At 42.1% G+C, this 18813-nt stretch overlaps 1 protein-coding gene across 1 annotated transcript in view; it reads left to right on the forward strand.

The window, feature by feature from the left end:
• The first annotated feature begins 722 nt into the window (after positions 1–722).
• Positions 723–18813, forward strand: part of CDK5RAP2 (CDK5 regulatory subunit associated protein 2) — a 68581-nt gene continuing 50490 nt past the window's right edge. Inside the window, exons 1-12 of the mRNA XM_040083252.1 lie at positions 723–892; positions 1044–1111; positions 1762–1829; positions 5150–5260; positions 6067–6143; positions 6864–6984; positions 8431–8582; positions 9486–9648; positions 10941–10994; positions 11408–11527; positions 12120–12212; positions 13529–13747. Of these exons, the coding sequence (XP_039939186.1) occupies positions 840–892; positions 1044–1111; positions 1762–1829; positions 5150–5260; positions 6067–6143; positions 6864–6984; positions 8431–8582; positions 9486–9648; positions 10941–10994; positions 11408–11527; positions 12120–12212; positions 13529–13747 (1299 nt within the window). The 5' untranslated portion in view covers positions 723–839. The remainder of the gene's footprint in view (positions 893–1043; positions 1112–1761; positions 1830–5149; positions 5261–6066; positions 6144–6863; positions 6985–8430; positions 8583–9485; positions 9649–10940; positions 10995–11407; positions 11528–12119; positions 12213–13528; positions 13748–18813) is intronic.

The raw sequence follows: 18813 nt of genomic DNA on the forward strand, positions 1-18813 counted from the left end.
GGATGAACAGCAAGGGTCTGCAGCTCCACTTGCGACCGGTGCTGTTACCCTGGCCATGCCCCGTGTAGGAGGGCCACAACAACAGCATTTAATCCAATGCAGCTTTTCCCGCTGCCCACGTCCTGAAACGTCCAATGCAGTTACATTTTCTCCCACAAAAAGTGGGAGGGCCGACACCCTTACAACTTTGCTTCACAAAAGAACTCCCAGATTCATTCAAAATCCGCCTGCGCGGATGATGACGGCAGCTGCCTTCCCCCCTGCCCGTTACAATAAGCAGCGATCAGAACGTGGAACTAACGCGTGTTTATTTCTTCCGCCATGCCCAACGACGGCTTTACACAGTAAACATCAGCTCCAGCGGCTCTGCCAGGCTCGGCAGGAGCCTGGGGACCTAGTGCATCCCTTCAAAAAAGCCTCTTCTCAATGGGAATGCTTTTGGAGCAGGGCCCGGGGAGCGGCGTGGATCTCCGCGCTCCCGCTGCCTCCGCGTTACCTCAGGCGCTCCCCGTCCCCTCGGGCGCTCAGCCCTGCGCTCCTTCCCTCACTCGAGATGGCGCCCGGCCGCTCTCTCGCCGTTGCCCGGCCGTCCCCGCCCCGCTCTGCCCTCAGCCAGCATGGCGCTGCCCGCCCAGCCGGGCGCTCTGCCCTCATCAAACAGGGCGGCTCCCGTTCGCTTCGCCCCGTGCCCGCCCCCCGCGCTCTGCGCGCCGGCTTCAGCGGCTTCAGCCCGCCCGACGCAAAGATGGCGGAAGCGGCTGCGGGCGTTTGAATTCCAGGGAAGCCGCCAAATCCGCGCACAAAGGCGGCGGGAGCCGCGGGAGCCGCGCGGCCGGTCCATGGATTCGCTGCCGGGGGAGGACCCGACGCTGCCGCTGGCGTTCGAGGGCAGGTACGGGGGGAGCTGCGGGGCGGGGATGCCCTTCGGCGGCGCGGGTGCGTGTGGCGGGGCCGGGCCCGCCGGCCGCGGACGGGGACACGGGGACAGCGGGACAGCCCCCCGGTGTTGTGCTCTCAGCGCTCTCCTCCTCCTCCTTCCCCAGCGTCAGCGGCCTCCAGCTGCCGGACATCTCCTGCGGGGACCCCCAGCCCGGCCCGCCCGGCGGACAAGGTAAGGCTGGACCGCGGCCGCACATCCCTGCCCCGCCTCGGTGCTTCGCGCTGGTCCCCAGACGTGCGGAACAAAGCCTCGAACTTGCGACAAAAAGAAAAAAAAGAAGAAGAAAAATAAAGTTTTTAAGTGATGCGCTTTTTTATTTAATTTAAGAGTCTTTAAAAGACCACGGAGCGCCAGCAGCTGGTGCCGTGACTGCTGCTGTGTGCTCGCTGCCCGTGGTCATTAGGGCTCTCAGCCTTACGTAAGATGATCAGCGGTTTTGTGCAGCGTGTACTTAAAATACTTGGAATATCCAGTGAGGCCGTGCTGCCTGTGACATTCTGCTCAGGATTAGGGAAGTTGCACTCCGTGCATCATCCAGTTCCTGCTCTGAGGGTTTATTAACAGCGCGCCTCACGCAGCCTAATTCCAGTTCCATCATAATTTAAATGGGTGGTGGAATTTGGGAGTCGAAGTGATAGACAGCTTGCTGTGATCAGAAAGGAATGTAGCTACTAACATATAATGTAAACAGGGGGCCAAGCAGTGCCTCTCTCACTTCTCAGAACGTTTTGTTATGTTTAGATTAGTGTAGACTTTTGCCAAATTGAAGCCCTACTTAGAGAGATTCTTTCTGAACTTGTTCTGTCTTCTTAAATGTCTAGTGGTACCAGATGTGGCAGAAGACACGAGCTCACCAACTCGAGCTCGGACCATGAAGGACTATGAAAATGTAAGCAGAACTTTTGATGTACAACTTGGTGACAGGTTTATGGCCGAGATATTTCCAGTGTGCTGGCTGAAGTGTTGAGTCAATTTCTGTCAGTTGACACACATCTTTCGGAGGTGTGACCACGTGAATGTCCCTGTCCATGCTTTGAACCTCAATTTCTTAAGTGTTGCTTTCAAAAACCGAGGCAGGAATTTGTTGTTCAGAGCAGCCAACTGCTGTGCTGAAGTTGTGAAACAAAATTGGCACCCTCTGCTTGAAAGTTCCTGCAGCTCACCAGAAACATCAGAAGTTGGTTTGCACATCTGCTGTTGATTTATTTCAGGGAAGCATCAAGTTTATTTTCATTTAGGTTACTGAGGGATTTGGCTTTTTAATTCATTGACTGCAGTATAATGCCTTTTAACTTAATAGTATGAGTGTGCTTGGAATGCTTGTGTTCTAGAAGTCTAGTATCACTGTGACAGTTCTGTAGATAAAAGTACTTTGGCACTTACTAAAATATGAAGGAAAACATCAGACTTTAAAAATATGTTAACTGTGTTGGCTCTTTAAATTGAATAAGGCAGTTGTTTATGTCTGCTGAATGATGATTTGATTGGGGTGTGTTGCCGGACAACTTCCCTGTTAAGGACTAGAGTGAAAAACTTTTGAGATATTTATTGTTTGAAGAAGCTGTAGAGGGGAGAGCAATCTAAAATCTCTGAGATGACTGCTACAGATAAAGGCTGTGGCTGCTGCCTTTGGGCTGTGCCAAGAGTCTGCAGTTTCAGTGCACTGTTGCCGTTACCTTTTGTGGCAATGCTGTGTTTGAAATGAGTGTTTCTTACAAACTCTTTCAGTTTCTTGTGGCCTTTCTCCCCCCTGAGGAGAAAGCTCTGCTCTTTGGTCAGAATTTAAAGCTTGTTTTGGAAAGCCTTTGGTGAAGGATGTTTTTTGCAGTCTCTGTCTATTTCCCTTTGTCTCTTGTTTCTGTGTGCTGGCTGGGGTAGACAGACACTGCCTTGGCCTTGGTGTGTGCTTCAAATGTCTTATTGTGATGCGTGCCAAAGACCTCAGTCCAGAATATACATTTTGCTAGTGGTTTATTCTCTACGTGGTTCCTGGGCACAGGAAAAAAACTTGCAGAAGGGCAGAAAAATCTGTTGCTGTTTGTCCTGTGTGATGCAGAGAGAAGCTTCTCCACATCCTGGTGTGCTCAGACCCCTCACGTTAAACTGAGCTGTAAAGCTTCCCATGGGAAGAGAACTTTTATGGGTGCCAGCAGTGTAATGAAGCTCAAAGATCCATTGACATGAAGGAAGAAGAATATACATTAAACGCCATTAAACTTATTTCTGTAACGCTGTTATTCATATAGGCTATAAGAAGGATGTGACGAAAAGAATGGGCTCTGGCCTCGTAGCTCAGAGAGAGCAGGATGGGTGTAATGACCCTTAAGTGGGCTAAAAGGTGTAGGAGAGGTCCTTTAATGTTTATACCTGGAGAAGGTGCTGAGCTGGATAATGTTGGAGGTGCAGATTTTTGAATTATTTATGGTGTCCCACTTAGTTGTAATGTAGAGGTAACCATTCTGTTATTGAAAACGTGATTACATGGGCAAAGTGAAAAGCATCTCTAAGGAGGAGTTTATTAGGAGTAACGAGGTGGTCATGAAGAGAAAGGGTGATGGGCATCAAGTAAGGGAGCTGAGTAATAATATTTGTGGGTTTCTTTCTTGTCTCTCCAAACCCACTTGGAGTTTTGCTGTAAATCTGAAACAGCCTTTTTGGCTGAAAACCGTTGTGCTGTGAAATCACAGCCACTGCTGATAGATCCCTTTTGAACAAAACTGGCTCCATGCAGACTTGGAGAGGAGCTAATCTGATCTAGGATTTGCTGCCATGCTGTTCATGCTGTGGAATATTCTGTGCAGTATGTATATCACTGTCTTGGTTTTCATTCCTTTTATTTCAATACAGAAATCAAAATACATAAAGGAATTCAGACTTGAGTCTTCAAATGCATAAGTTCAGAGGGTTGCCATTAAAATGTTTTTGCAGTGTGAACTTTCTCACATTTTACACATTTTCTTTCATTAAGTAATAACTTTTAAATTGTTTGCCTGCTCTAACTTTCCTCCAAGAAACTGAACATCAGAGATTAAGTTTGTTTCACTCCTTGGTTTGTGATTGCCTAGTCTGTTTCATTTGCCTTTTGAAAATATTACCCTTAAGCACTTTGGTTTATCTCTGTTGCCACTAAAATGCATGTAACAAGAGTTGTGAAATGCTGAATTATTTTGAAATGATTTTTTGCTTTTGACTCAGAAATATATTGAGTGTATGGAGACTAATTAGAAGTTCAGCTGGTACAACTTCAGAGTGTTTTTGTCACTTGCACTTTTTCTGAATGAGCAGGGACTGCTGGGAATGTTTTACTGACAGGTTGCTTCAGGGTGTGGGAATGAGCCACAAAGTTTATGTAGGATTTTCAGTTGCTCAGACGATTTTCACTTTCGTGAATAATGACGAGGCAGCTTGCTGGGCAGGGATTATTAAACTGAAGAATTGTTTGCAGATGCAGGTTCTAAGTGCAGTTACAGAAAGTAATCTTGGGTTTCACAAGCCAAATATTTTGGAAATTGTATTGCTAATAATTTTTACAAATAGCACTATAGTGTTCTGGAAAAGCCTACATAAATATTTTATTAGTAGCTCTGTAACATATTAGATTTCTACTTGGTGAAAGCATCTGGCAGGGGACATGAGTCATTTGAATGAATGTTTTATGCTTAGTCTCTTAAAAAAATTTAGAGGGAGACTCCTTTCTTTAATAAAACCATCAACTAAGTTACTTCTTCTACAAGGAAGGCTAAAAGTGATAAGCAGTTTTTCCCCCAAGAATTGCACTAGGAATTATGGGATGGGATAAAGGTTTTATTGGTGTTTGATTGAGCTCACTTGTGTGTTTCTGGCTTTTCTTGCTATGAATGAAGTTACCTGGGTCCTATTAATGAAGCTGCCTTCCCAGGCTTTTGCTTAGAAAATATTTCTGTTTCAATGTGGTGTCTTGTGTTTTGTTCAAGTTCTGTCATTTAGAGGAATTACTTAATGTTGTTAGATTAAAAAAATCTCTCCTGAATTCTTATTGTGTGAAGTCAGTCAATATTTAGATACTTGAGGGAATAGTTCAAAAGGCACAAGACTATGTATTAAATATTTAATTTACACCTTCACAATTGAACCTGTGTCGAGTGGGTGGAATTCTGGTCTTGCACCGGTGAAAGCAAAAACTGTTGGAGGTTTTCTTTCTTTTTTCTCATTATCTTTCTTCTTTCACAGCAAATCACTGATCTGAAAAAAGAAAACTTCAACCTGAAACTTCGTATTTATTTTCTGGAGGAGCGAATGCAGCAGAAGTTCGATGGTGCCACTGAAGAAATTTACAAAATCGTAGGCATTTAGAATCATTTCCTGTAACTCTGTCTCTTTTTGAAGAGTTTGTTTTGTGGGAAGGTTGCCTGTTTCACTTGACTTTTAAGTCTTTTTTGTTAGAGGAAATTTTGGTGTGTTTATTTTATTCTGACCTTATCCTTTTCAGTAATAACTAAATTAAAGTGACCTAAGCAGGTGCTTTCCTCAGGTCTCTTTTCTGTAATGGGATGGAAACTTGAGTCTCTCTTGATGCATGTTTCAGTAGTTAAAAACTTAAATCTGTGTTTAGGTAGATGACAGTTGCAGCTGAACATTGCTGCCTGGTCTTCTCCACTGGTGACTTTTTGTAATTGCTGATGTGTTGAAATGATGTTTGTCAGATTCCTGGCCAAGGAGTTCTTTGTAGAATTACATCATGGGAGGTTTCTTCAGGCTATAACAAAATAATGCTAAAATTACTAAAAACCTCTGTAGTAGATAAAATCAGGTTTTGAACAGAAAATAAAATATCTCATAGCTTAAAGAAAAAATACGCTTGGAAACCCTAGAAATTCCCAAACTGAAGTGCAGTACTCTTTGTTAGAGCAGTTAAGTGTGTGTGCAGGGGATTTGTATTGCTTGAGTGCAATGGTCCTTAATGCTATTGATGTTTCTGAAGGCTTGAACCTTGCAAAATATGCCTTTTAACAGCTAAATGTCTGTTCTTATCCCAGTGATACTTTATATTTGCTGGTCCAAGCAAAAAGTAATCTGCACACTACCAGTAACTTTTGGGATGGGTGATCTTCCAGTTCTTTCCAGACATTTTCATTCTTTTGTCACAGAACATTGAGCTGAAAGTTGAGATAGAAAGTCTGAAGCGTGAACTGCAGGAGAGGGAGAAGCTACTCATCAAGGCCTAGTAAGCACCAGTTTATTTCTTCTTGTCCATTACTGAGGATTTGTTTCCATGTGTTTTTTCCCTAATGCTTTAGGAACTGGAGGATCTAAAGGGCACTTACATGGGAATTGTTTGGTTCAAAACTAATCCAGGCTGGCAGCTGTTAATTGCCCCATGGGCCTCAATTGCAATGGAATTTTCTTTGTTTTCCTGAGGACCAGATGAATTTGCTTTGATCTCTCCGGGTTGCTCAGAGGGTACTGCTGTGCTTTGAAGGGAACCTTGCACAAGGTCATGCTAGAAAGCAAAGTTTAGGTGGCAGCCATGAGCAAGTGATCATCTGGTGTTGAGTGAGGAGACACTGCCTGTTCTTTTCTCCCAAGTGTTAACAAATACTGAAGAGGCAAATGGAGTGATCTCAGCAGCTCCATGTCTTCAGTTCATTCCTGTGCTGCTTCCTGTAGAAAACACAGCTCTGCTGAAGGCTTTAGAGTGTATTTGGAAGCGTTAGAAATCAAAAGGAAATATTTCACTTTTTCATTGTTTGTCTACAATGCTGTGCCAAGGCTTGTATGTGGGATTCACAGATTGCTGCATAGTCTGTAGATGTCTGTATTTAACCTTAAAGTGCTGAGCAGGTACAGAGAAGGTGGGAGGTGCATGAGCATAAACCACTGGCACCTGGGATGTTTTCCACGTTGATATGCTCTGGGATTTATGTCTGTGTTACTGTCTTTGCAGTAAGGCAGTTGAAAGCTTGGCCCAGGGTGGTGATGCCGAAGTGCAGCATAGGAAGGAGGCACAGAAGAAGATGCAAGAGATGGAGGAAATGCTGACTGGCAGGATAAACCTTCTGGAAGAGGTGAGCGACCTCAGCTGAAGGAATAATAAGGAATCACTGCTGTCTTTGTACTGTTAGCTGAGATTTGATACTGTGGTGAACCTATATTTTCATAATATCTTTTTTCATTCCTCACTATCTGTGCTTGAGACAGTTTATTCCTGTATTTATTGCTGAGTTCTTGTTACTTTACAGGGGAGTTGTAGTGTAAAGGGAAGGTACCCACAGGGATGATTGAAGTCCATTTAAAGTGAGTTCCTTCAGCGAGGAGCAAAGGGGAATGACCTCTCATTCATTTTAGTGGAACTGGGATTTCTGAAAGCATTCTTTGTCCTGTTGAATTGGTAGAGAAGTTCTTAAATTGCTTCCTCTGTCCCAAATCGGGCAGTCAGGCTGGTGTTTTCCACATCTGATAGGTTGAAGAGCAGATTTTCTGATCTCATGGAGACTGGATATTTTCTGTAGCCCAAAGACAGTGTTAGCCTCTGACATTAATTTTATTGTGCTTGTGAATTCAAACACTGCAGTGTGGTTTTAGTCACGGGTTTACACCACACCATGTAATTATATAGATCCAGGGAGTGCTAACAAAGATTAATTTCCTTCGGAGTTCTTGACTGACAGGTGAATGTTGGCAAAAGAGCTTTTCAGGAGAGGGTTGAGTGGGGAAGTTCAGTGGTGAAGGAACTTTTCCCCTCCCTCCCCCAAAGAGGTGCTTTTTAGTTTAGATGTGAAGGCGGGGGGGAATGACTTGTTGGGCTACAAGGAGACTTTTATTTCATAGGAAACGAAATTGAGTGAGCACAGCAGGGAAGCTTGCAATGTAAAAATGAGGATCTGAATCAAATTTGATGTAGTATGTGGCATGTTGTTTTGTGTGACATTTTTTGGCATCCTCCATCTCTGTGAGTTGGGTCACCCAGAGGAAGTTGACTGAAGTCTCTGGCTGTTATCTCCATTTCTTTTGCTGTTCAAGAGAAAAATGTCTGGTTCATACTTTATCAATTCCTGCACAATGTTATAAATGATGTTGGAAAGAGTTCCAATTAGCTACAGCAAGCTTGGGAATATTAATTTTATTGAACAAAAAAGCCCTTCTTTAACCTCTTTAATTTAAGTGTAGCTATTTATTATGATAGTGGGAGGACAGTGGGACAAAACCATGTTATAATTGCTAAATCTAAAACCATATCATGGGGGCACTTTTGTTCCCAGTTCTGCTATCAGTTAGGGTATTTTTTATTTCTTTGAAACAAATTTCCCTTCTTTCTGTACCACAGAAAGTGGATTAATCTTGAAAATGCAGACACAGAGTTCAGAAGCCTTTACAAAAAGCTTGAAATACTTGGTAGAAGTTCCTAAATTAAACATCCTGACATATATTGGGTAGAAGAAACTTCAGTATGTGAAAAAAATTCATGAGCATTTAGTTCTTAGAGGCATCAGGGTTGTGTGTTTTTATTTCAGAATCTTAAAGCTGCCCAAGAAGAGGTGGAAAAAGCCCTTGCAATGACAGAGAAGGAGAAAGCTCTGAGAATTGCTGCTGAGCAGAAAGTTGCTTCAATTATGAATGCCCCTGCCAGGGATGTGGCCAAGGTTACAGAAGCTGATAAAGACAGGTCAGAACTGTTGCCAGTAATGTTTCTAACTGCTGGAGTTCTTCATTGTTACAGTGTGAAGAGTCAGCATGGGGGTGGGTTTGATTAGTTTGGTTCTAACCTTGGGTACAGGAAAGTTATTGGCCACCATGGAGTGAATGGCAACTCAGCAACCAGTTCAGTGCTTTGTGGAGCAAAGTCATCTTTAAAAGTTTTCTGGAAGCCTAAAAGGGTCAGGATGTGTGAAATACAAGCTCATGGGTCAGGCTGGTAAATTTAATGGGAAGAGAAACACTGTTAGAAATACTTTTACAATCCAGGTTACAAAACAGGAGCAATCAGGGATGGCAACTTACGCTGCACAGTTTTCATGTGTGGCACTCAGGTCTGTCAAAAAACATCATCATTGCTCTTGGAATACTGGAAGTGTGGAGATGTGTATTGACTAAAGACCACAGCACTGACCTGACTCGGTGTTTTTAGTGTGGGATTTGTTTTTTTGGGTTTGTGTGAAATGAGAACCACTTAGATATGAATGTAGATGAAACTGAGTACTCGAGAGACCCTTGCTGAAGGCACGGAAGGATGGGGTGTGTGGGCTAAGAAAGGAAATAGATTAATAAGGTTTCTGTGTGTGCTGTAAAGGACAATGTGAGTAAAATATTGAAGCTTAACTGTTGATATTTGAAGTGGTATTGGAGGGAAATGAGAATGAGCACTCTGCAGATAGCTTGATCCTGTTTGCTTATGTTAAAAGTTACAGCACTTTTTCAGGTTTTCCAGGGTTATGAAAGTCCTTCCTGAAGTTCTACAGGTATTGTCTTGAGTCTTCACTTAGGAGAGTTGTCTGCAAGATTTACTGCAATGTCTGGAGAAATGGTGGTAGATGGTGCAAGATTAATACTTAAAATCTTGTAATTTTAGACTTATAGAGAAACTGAATCTGTCACTGAAAAGTAAAGAAGCTCTAATTCAACACCTCGAAAAGGAAAAGTCTCAGAGTGGATCTTCTGATGGGAACTTGCCAGCAGAAAAAATCAGAGAACTCACCATTGCTTTGAGGCTTGAAAAGGATAGTGAGATAGAGGTGAGGAAACTGCCTGATGAATTATAATTCTCATGGGGGGTAGGGTTTTAAAGGTTTTGTGCATGACACTATGTGAGTGACATCAGCCAGTTTTTTAAAATATTTCCTCCTCCGTTTTCCATTAACCCTTACCATTCATGGGTTATGCTGTGGCTTGGTGGGCAATATTCACCCTTATTTATCCATTCCTTCAGTGAGAGGTTGTGTTTCCCACTGACTTGATGCCTGTGGGATAGACACAGTGCAATTGCTTTACAGAAATATATATTAGAGAAATCCTAGATGTTAATAGATCCCTCACTGGATGACATAACTGCTTGTGACTTGAGAATTTGTTCTTGGGAAGTGTCTCTGCTGTTACGGTCTGAAAAAATGCTGTGGTAAGGGAAGTAGGCAGAAAAACGTCTCATGAAATAAAGTGCAAGTTTACCCTTTAGCTTACAGAAGGTGCAGGAATCAGACTTTTATTTCCCTTGCCTCCTAAATAGAAAGACAGAGCTCCTGGAAGCTGGAATGTAGAAACAGGTCCTGAGGCTTATTGTCTTCTTAATTTTTTTTCTTTCCCTATTGGTTATTCAAAGACAAAATTAAAGCTGGCAGAATTAAGGAAGTTAATTACGGAGGCTGTCAGGCATCTGAGAATTTTTCTTCCCTTTTGTTTTGCAACTTAATATTGCTCAGCTCAGTACATACACATTTTTTTTGTCTGTGTCAAGAATCTTTTAGGATTGGATTGATTAGAAGTAGTAAAAGTTTTCAGTTCTGGGTGGTCTTGCAACTAAATCAATCTGTGCCAGGAAAAACCACCTTGGTTTCACGAGAGTATTTGTGTGTCAAGGTGAAAACTGTGTCGTCTTTAATCATTTCACAGGAGGTGGACAGAGTGCATATGATCATGTGGGGTGCAGTATTGGGGAAAAAAATCTGATTAATACCTTTGCACAGCTCTGGTTTTATGTATGATTACTTTTTTAAAACAAATAGTTCCGTAACCTCCCCAGGGAAAAGTGCTAATTAAAATCTCTTTTGATAAAAGCATCTTGCTGACAAAGATAAATGTCACATAAAAATGCACCTCTATTAACTCAGCAAGTGCAGCTGTTCTGTCTCATGGAAGAACATGTTTTGAGGGTTTTTTGTTCTATTTTCTTCTTTTTTCTTCTTAATTTGGACTGGCTTATTTTGTGCCCAGGGTTTTTAAGCTCATTTTGCTTCACTTTAATGCTTAATGAGTGTATTTGTGTTGAGAATGAATTAAAGTGACCATAACAACCGTTCTTTTGTTCTTATAGGCTCTTAGACTGGAGCTTAAAAATGAGAGAAGTTCCTTAGAAAAAAAAATTCGGGTAAGTTCCAGTTTTGCTCCTGTTTCCTTGACCCCTTACAGTGTGTGTTGGGCTCTCTCTGGTATCCTTTCATGGGCACAGGAGGCCTGGACTCCAAGGGAAGCAGAGCAAGTCCTCTCTTAAATCCTCTTTTGTATTGGATGACAGGAAGACCCCTCCTGGTTTTGAAGCAATTTTCAGTAAAGCTGATAAACACACTCATCAAATATTGAAGCTGATGCTCGTGGCCTGCCCTCTCCTTATACAATATTCCAGGCACATCTTTAAGGTGCTGCCTCTCATTTTGGGGACTGTATTTTATGTTGGTAATCTGAATAAAATCTCCAAGAACTCTGAGGGAATGTGCTTATTAATGTGCAGTTACAGTATCTCTTAGTGGGAAGTTAATGCAACTTTCACATAATCTAATTTAGTCACTCCAAGAAGAGCTACAAGAGAGAGAAAATGAGCTCGCTGTTGAAAAGAAGAATGGTTTGAAAAGGGATAAAACTATCCAAGGACTAACTGTTGCCTTAAAAGCAAAGGAGAAAGAGGTAAGGGTGATTGTGATCTTGCTGGTTTGTTGAAGTACCGTGGAGGGGGGGCTGTTGTGTGTGTGGCAGGGTCTGATCACGCTGCAACCACGAGGAGGCTTCGAGTGGGTCCCTGTCCCTGCTGTCACCTCTCTAAGCAGCTCTGCTTCTCTGCAGTTTGGGCTCTTGGACTGGAGGAGAGTGAGGGAAGTATCAGTTGAGTATCTTCCTCCCTTAGGAACTTGAAAGAAAAATGTTTTCAGTTGCATGCTGATTTTTATCAGCTCTGAGCACCACTTAGAAGATACGAGGGGTATTTTATGTTGTTGAGTAAGTGGAGCTGTCAAAGGCAGCTAAAATGAGAGAGGTCAACATCAGCTGAAATTCAGATTGTGTGGAAGAGTGGGAAATACTTCACTTAAATGATAGGCAGTCTAGTGAGTGTAGAAGAGCAAGAATTTCTTTATATAGGATTTACTATGATGCATTTGGTGTTCTTGAAAGTGTTTTGTGTAGTTGGATGAATGTTTAATGAGATGGGGTAGAAATTACTGTATCACCATCCCTTGGAAATAACTCTTCCTACATAGTATTCATTTTACTTTATTTAAAGAATGAGGAGCTGGGTTCTGAAATTGAAGAATTAAATGCTTCATTGGCTAAGGCAAGAGAGGCAACTCACAAAGCACATGTCCAAAAATTCAAGGTAAGAACAAGCAATTTGTTGTGATTTCCCCCTCCCTGCTCTTCCCTTCTCTGTAATTCCACTCAACAGGCAGTGCTTGCTGTCTTTGAAAGCAGAGGAATGGAGATTAGTTTAAAATGTTATATTAAAATTATTAATTTTTCTTACATTGAAAAAAGGTTCCCAAATCAAATTATTTGAACAGTAGACCGTTAAAATGTAACAACTTACCTTGTTTCTCCTTTTTTTTTAAAAGTGTGGTTTTTTTGTTTTTTTTTTTTTAAAACCTAAACCAACTGAGACTCTTTAAGGGAAAAACATGTAATATCAGAATAAGTTAAAAATAAAGACACAAATTTCTGGGGAGCTGAGGTTATCTTGAGCTTTTTTTTCCCCAAAAGTATGGTGCCAACACAGGCTTCCTCTTAGCAGAGTTGAACTGGGTGTGAGACACCTGCTTGGATTTATTTATATAATAAATGTGAAACCACTATTTATAAAATAGTGGAACGTTATTTGTGAAAATGTGATTTAGTAATGCTTTTTCTGTCTGTGTGAAGGAGAAAAGGAAATGATTAACGATTTCTGAGACTTGGATGATTTTTTAAAAAGTTCTAAGTTTAAAAAGCGTGCGACTGACCCCTCCTGTCCACAGAGTCCCCAGTGCAGGGCAGGTCCTTCTCCTCAGCACTCTGCTCCTTAGCTCCAGCCTTGGGTGGAAGTTGTCTGTGAGTAAATGGTGCTGCAGAGCTCTCTCTGTCGCCTCTGCTCTGAGCTCTGGGGCCAGCGTGTGGTGACAGCACAGAGCGGGCCCCTGCCAAGGGGAAGCATGGACTCGCCTTCCCTGGAAGCGTCCCAGAAATGTGCAGCTGTGGCACTTGAGGATATGGGTTGGTGGTGGACACGGTGCTGGTGCTGCCTTGGCAGCTGGACTCCATCTTAAAGGTCTTTTCCAACCTTATTTCTGCGATTCCGTGGAAGACTCAGTAACTTCCTGCCCTAGTCCAGACTAAAACCGGACTCTACTCCAGAGCAGAGTTTGATGTAATTAAAGCTTTGTGAATCAATAATTTGCACTGTGGACTCCTTTGCACTCCTTTGCACATCAACCTTTCTCTCATTCCTTAGCCAGCACTGGATGCCGTAGAAAGCTTTGTTACATCAGTAGAGGAAATTTTTAGTGTTACGCTTTCCTCGTTTTGTCACTTCGCTGTTTCTTTGCGCCCCACTTCTGAAGCACTGGGAAGAGTGGCAGGGTTGTGGGGTGCAGTGGCACTGAAGAGGCCCAGGCTGTTCAAACCCCCCTTGGGGAGCCTGAATGCTGTGTTGTGTTTCAGGGGGCTGCAGATTATCAGGCTCTGCTGATGGAAAAGGAGACGCTGCTGGCAGAGCTGCGCTCGGAGAACCTCACAAAGGACGCTGAGAATCGCAGGCTGCAGAGAATCATTAAAGTCACTGGGCAAGAGCTGAGTGACCTGAATCTGGAAAGAGAGAAAATGGAGAAGGAGCTGGATGAAGCACAACTGCAGAAGAGCAGAAGTGACAAAACCATTAATGTTATTATCACGTTTTTGCTTTATTTCGTAAAGTCTAGAAGTAAATCAGTGCTTTAGCAGGTCCTTTGCTAACAAAATCAGGTTTTTAATTTAAATAACTGGGGAAGGAAATGCCTGACGCTTTCTAATGCAGTGTATGAAGATTGAGGAAGATTCTGGCATGTGATCTGCACAGCATAATATTTTAAATATAATTTTGTTTGTTAGGTCCTAGGAAAAAAACCAAACAGCATTAACCTTTAAAAGTGGTAAATGATTACTGTTGATTCCAGTTTTTCTGATGGGAGAATTTGAACGTGCATGATGATTTATGTTTACGTTTCTGCCATATTTTTCTTGTTGCATGTCTATAGATTATCTTAAATTTCACTACCTAAACTTCCTTCTAATTGTGACCTGGAGCCAAACCTCAGCCTGCTCTCTGCTCTCCTAGCAGGATCACTGTGTATTAAATAACTTCTGCTTGTATAAGACCCAAAGCACAGGATTAATTGATCACAGTTTAACAGAAAAAATGAGGTGCTGTTCATTAATTCTGCTGCTTCATATTCTCTTGAGGGTTTTTACCTTGCTCTGGGCATTCAGACGAGCTCTCCTGCTCCCAGCACTCACAGCTGATGCAACAAAGGGAATGACCAGGTTTCTCCTTTTCTGCATTTGGGAAAAGGATGCACCTTCTGCTGAGGCTTTGACACAAACCACTTCTCACCTGAATGCTTTGTCATGTGGATTTTGCTAAAGTCTTCCCACCATTGCTTCCACGAGAGCAGCCTTTGCATAATGAGCAGAGTCCTGCTTGCATCCAGCGACTGATCCTCCTCAGTTAGGGATTAGTCTCCTGCTATATTAAATTACATAAAAGATTTAATGAGCCTGCCTTTATTCACTAGATGTTTTGGTTCCATTATTAAATAAGGACCTCAATAAAGCAGGGAAATGTGGAAGCTGCTGCTCCTGCACTATTCCTTAAATCCAGCAGAGGGGTCTCTTTACCTACAAATAAATTCAGTTCCTCTCCCCCTCCTACTCCCAATTTAACGCATTTTTGTTTGATTGTCAACTGTGGTTTGGCTGCCATCACAAAATCTCTATCTTTGGTGTGCTTTGAGATTTCTTCGGGGCGTTGAGGTTAAGGAGAGCGAGAACAGATCGCTGCTGTCAGTAAAGCAGCCGCAAAGAACATTTATTGATTTGAAGTATTTTATATTTAACTGTCTTCTCTATTCAGATTTTTTTTTTTTTTTTCATCTTTCAGGGCAGCTAGGATATAACTGTACAGGAAAGATAGGAAAAATAGGAGTGAGTAGGGAAGTGCCAGGGGATTCAAAGTTAGCTGGATTACAGAAGCCCTATTTGACTCCATTATGTCCAAGTTCTTCATGTAAATGATGAGCACCTTGGGGAAAAGCATTCCTGCCAAAAGATGAGCAGTCTTATAAAAATTATATCCCTAACCTATTTCCTACTCCTTGCAGAACAGCTGCTTCAATTTTGGAGCTGCAAGTACATTGGATAGAACCACATTGCCTGTGAAGTGTTGCCCATTAAGTAGTAGATATGTGGGAGTTAAACAATATGCTGTGAGATTTTGCTCTTTGACAAATAGGAAACTGCTTCGGTGAGCTGCTGCAAACTTTTTTATGAGGCAGCCTTAAAAACTCAGTTCTATTTATGCTCCAAGATGCCTATTTATCAGTGTTTCTATTTTGTTAGAATAAAGTTAGCAAAAAAGTGTACAAACTGTAGAGAACGCTGTCAATTTCTGTAACGAACTGCTGCCCTAGCTCTTCACTCATTCACAGGGAAATTTGCAGTGACTTTCCATATATTGCAATTGAGGTAATGCTGATTTTTGCATATATTCACTGAAAAAAACCCCCCAAACACTCCAACAAACAACCCCCTTAAAATGTATTTCTTGGCCTGCTGTAAACCCATCTTGTGTGGACACGAATTGGGCATTACTGTCCTGGAGCTTTTAAAAGCTCTTTCAGTTCTGTGCTTTCCAAAAGCTGCTGTTAAGCATCACTGTCAAGATGCTGTTAAACATCACTTAAAGGTCTTTGGAACAAGAAACTTTGGACTTTTATTTTTACACACTGTTGGTGAGGAATAAACATCTCATCCTGGATGTTGTTCATGGCTATCATGTTACTGTGCCTGTAGCAGGGATGGAGTGCTTCTTCCTTGAGAAGTTTGTTCAAATTTACATGATTAAACACTTCACATATCCATTGTCTCTCCAGGCCTAAATGTAGACAGTTTAAAGTGTATTTACTAGATATTCATATTTGATCAGTTGGTTGGGGAAATGCAGAACAACTCATTAGGCAGAATGTATTATTTAGTCTTCCTACCTGTAGCTTAGCCTGAGAGGAAGGTTTTGGAGCTTCATAACTTAATTATTCACCAAACTGGTTTTCATCTGACAAGGAGGGGGAGGCATCTGCTCCGGTCTTCTATATTACAGTGTTTCACGTTCATTTTTCTTAGTTCAGCTATCATTAATCATAGGAAAATCTCTTGGGGAAAAGGTTGGCAGAGAGAATTGCAAAGTTTATGCTCTGAGAGCTGTAGGTACTATATTACCCTTGCAAGTCAATGTATAGAAACCAATAGATTTTCTCCCAGACAATTTGAGTGGTCAATGAGTTCAAGGAACCTGCTACAGTGATGGATAGTTTGGTGTGTTACCGAATTCCAGCTCATGCAAAGAGGGTAATTTTCAGTCTCACCTTTAGCTTGCCTTGGGAAGGATTTAGGGAGTTCTGGGGGCAGAAATAGTAAAGGCAAAGTTACGTGCAAATTGCAAATCGCACACAGGCACTTTTACTTCCTCCACAGTTGCATCCCTTGTCAGTCCAGCTCTGTCCATAAACCTGGCCATTACACAGTTTGGCTGTTTTAAGGCAGAAACTTGGTTTCTGCACCTGTGCACCAGCAGGACTGAGATAACAGGTGGAGAACACTTGTTGCAGCAGCTTCTTTCCAGCTCTGCGTGTCTGTCACGGCTTATGGTTTTCATTGAGAGTCACAGTGTTGGTCACTTGAAGTTACAGGCCAGATGAAAAGTCCTCTGAAGTTTAATTACAGGTGATGTGTCGGTTAAAGCCGCTCAGTAATGTGAGAGTACAAAAATAACATTAAAAAAAACCCAAGGAGTGACCTTTGCAGCACGGGGAATGTGATAACACTGCTGTTGATCCTTGGCTTCCAATTCCAGGGCTGTGTGGGAATAAAGCTTAACGTGACCCACTTGAAGAGCTCCAGAACTTGGAGCCAAAAGCCTTTGCAATTATCAGAGCTTGCACTGCTTCCCACTGCAGTTTGTATTTATAGGCAGCAGTTCGGGAAAAACAGGAACATATTGGAGAGTTTGGGTATCTAGACAAAACTTGGACCTGATTCTGCTGTTCTTCAGTTTTTTTAGTCAAGCAAGGAGTTCTTTTGCTCCTGAAAAGAGTTAGTTTGTAGAACTGAAGGTCGAGGTGTAATCATTCTTTGAATAACGTTTGAGGGGGTTTTGGGAGCTGTTAGGTGTTTCTTAGCTGAAGTCTAGGGATGAAGCTAAAATGAAGAAGGTAAACCAAGAAGCTTTGTAAATGACATTTTGCATTTAATGTGCAAAATAAACAGAAATAAACCACTGAAGTAATAAAGTGATGTTAAAGATTTGATGTGAACTTGCATGAAGCAAGGTAATTAAGCCAAGAGAAGGACATAAAACAGTTTGTAAAGAGACTGCAATTAAAATGTCACTAGTGCTATTTCTTTGGACTTAAGACTAAGAAACAACTATTAAATTTTAAATCCCCATGGAGGTAAAAGTAAAGTTTATAGGTGACTACCATATGTGCAAACTATTTAAAGGGCTCATGCTACTTCAGAAATGGGCCCTTTTGGGGAATAAATAGAAAATATTTATTTGAAGATGTAGGCCGTGTTACCTGGTTCTTTGGGTCTGAACAGAAGTTTAGGTAGTATGAAGTCTCCTGTAAGTTTTAATTGTTTAATTTTAGACAACAGCTCCTGTGTTACAAGTTTCTACCTCTTTTTTCCGCACAATCTGTGCAGTAGAGGCAGAGGAAAAGTTTATAAAATGAGGCTGGTGTCTGTGCAAGCCTTGCCTCCTTCACCTGACAGTGTTGAAACTTCCCAACAAACCAGCAAAAATGTCGGAAGTGACACAAAACAGTGGTGGGAGAGGAGGTGGAAGGACAAAGAAGCCATGTTGGAAATTGTTCTGTGCTCTTAAATAATTTCCACTCTAACTGTGAGCTGACTGTAAATTCCATGCTAACAATCCCATTTATTCACATAGATGCAGTGATTGTCCTGGTTCCTAGCAGAATGCAAGGATTAGGGATTGTTTGCTGTTATTTCTTGGAACCCAAGGCTTTGTCAAGTGGCCAGACTTTGAAGCCCCATCGAGAGCTGTGTTTTCAGAGGTGGATTTTCAGCTGGAGTGGGACAGTGTAGGGTTGCAGAGCAGAGCTGTGACTGTGGTGCAGTCCAGGAGCTGCTGCTCTTCCATGGCAGCATTCCATGTTGGTCCTAACAGATCTTGGAGTCCTTGGGACTTGCTGCTGTGTAGAAGCCGTTGAAAGAAATTGTTCCTGTGGTTTAGGGGGAGAATGGACAAGGAGCACACGTTTCTCTGATGGGAAGCTAAGATGTGGAGATAATGCAGCTAATCTTGGAGCTGCAGGAAGTAATTAACAGAGCCAGAGTAAAGATCAAGTTTTGTTCATCCCTTCTGATCATGAGGCTGACCTGGTTGGTCATTTGAAGTTTGTGTTCTTGTCAAAATAAGAAAGTTTTAACATTTCTTGACCTTTTGTTTGATGCCAAAGTAACCAGTGTGCAACAATTTTTCATGGTGTGATGAGAAAAAAGGCAAATGACAAACTGAATCACCTGTAAGCAATTTTCTCTTATTTCCAGCCAGGGAGTAAATTGACTCAGAAGTGAATGTTCATTCTGACAGCATCTATGTGCATAATATTCCCAACAGCCTTGGAGCCCAGCCATTCTATATGAAAAGCATTTAAACAACAACCTAGATT

Source organism: Hirundo rustica, chromosome 20, assembly GCF_015227805.2.
Source record: "Hirundo rustica isolate bHirRus1 chromosome 20, bHirRus1.pri.v3, whole genome shotgun sequence".
Lineage (NCBI taxonomy): Eukaryota > Metazoa > Chordata > Aves > Passeriformes > Hirundinidae > Hirundo > Hirundo rustica.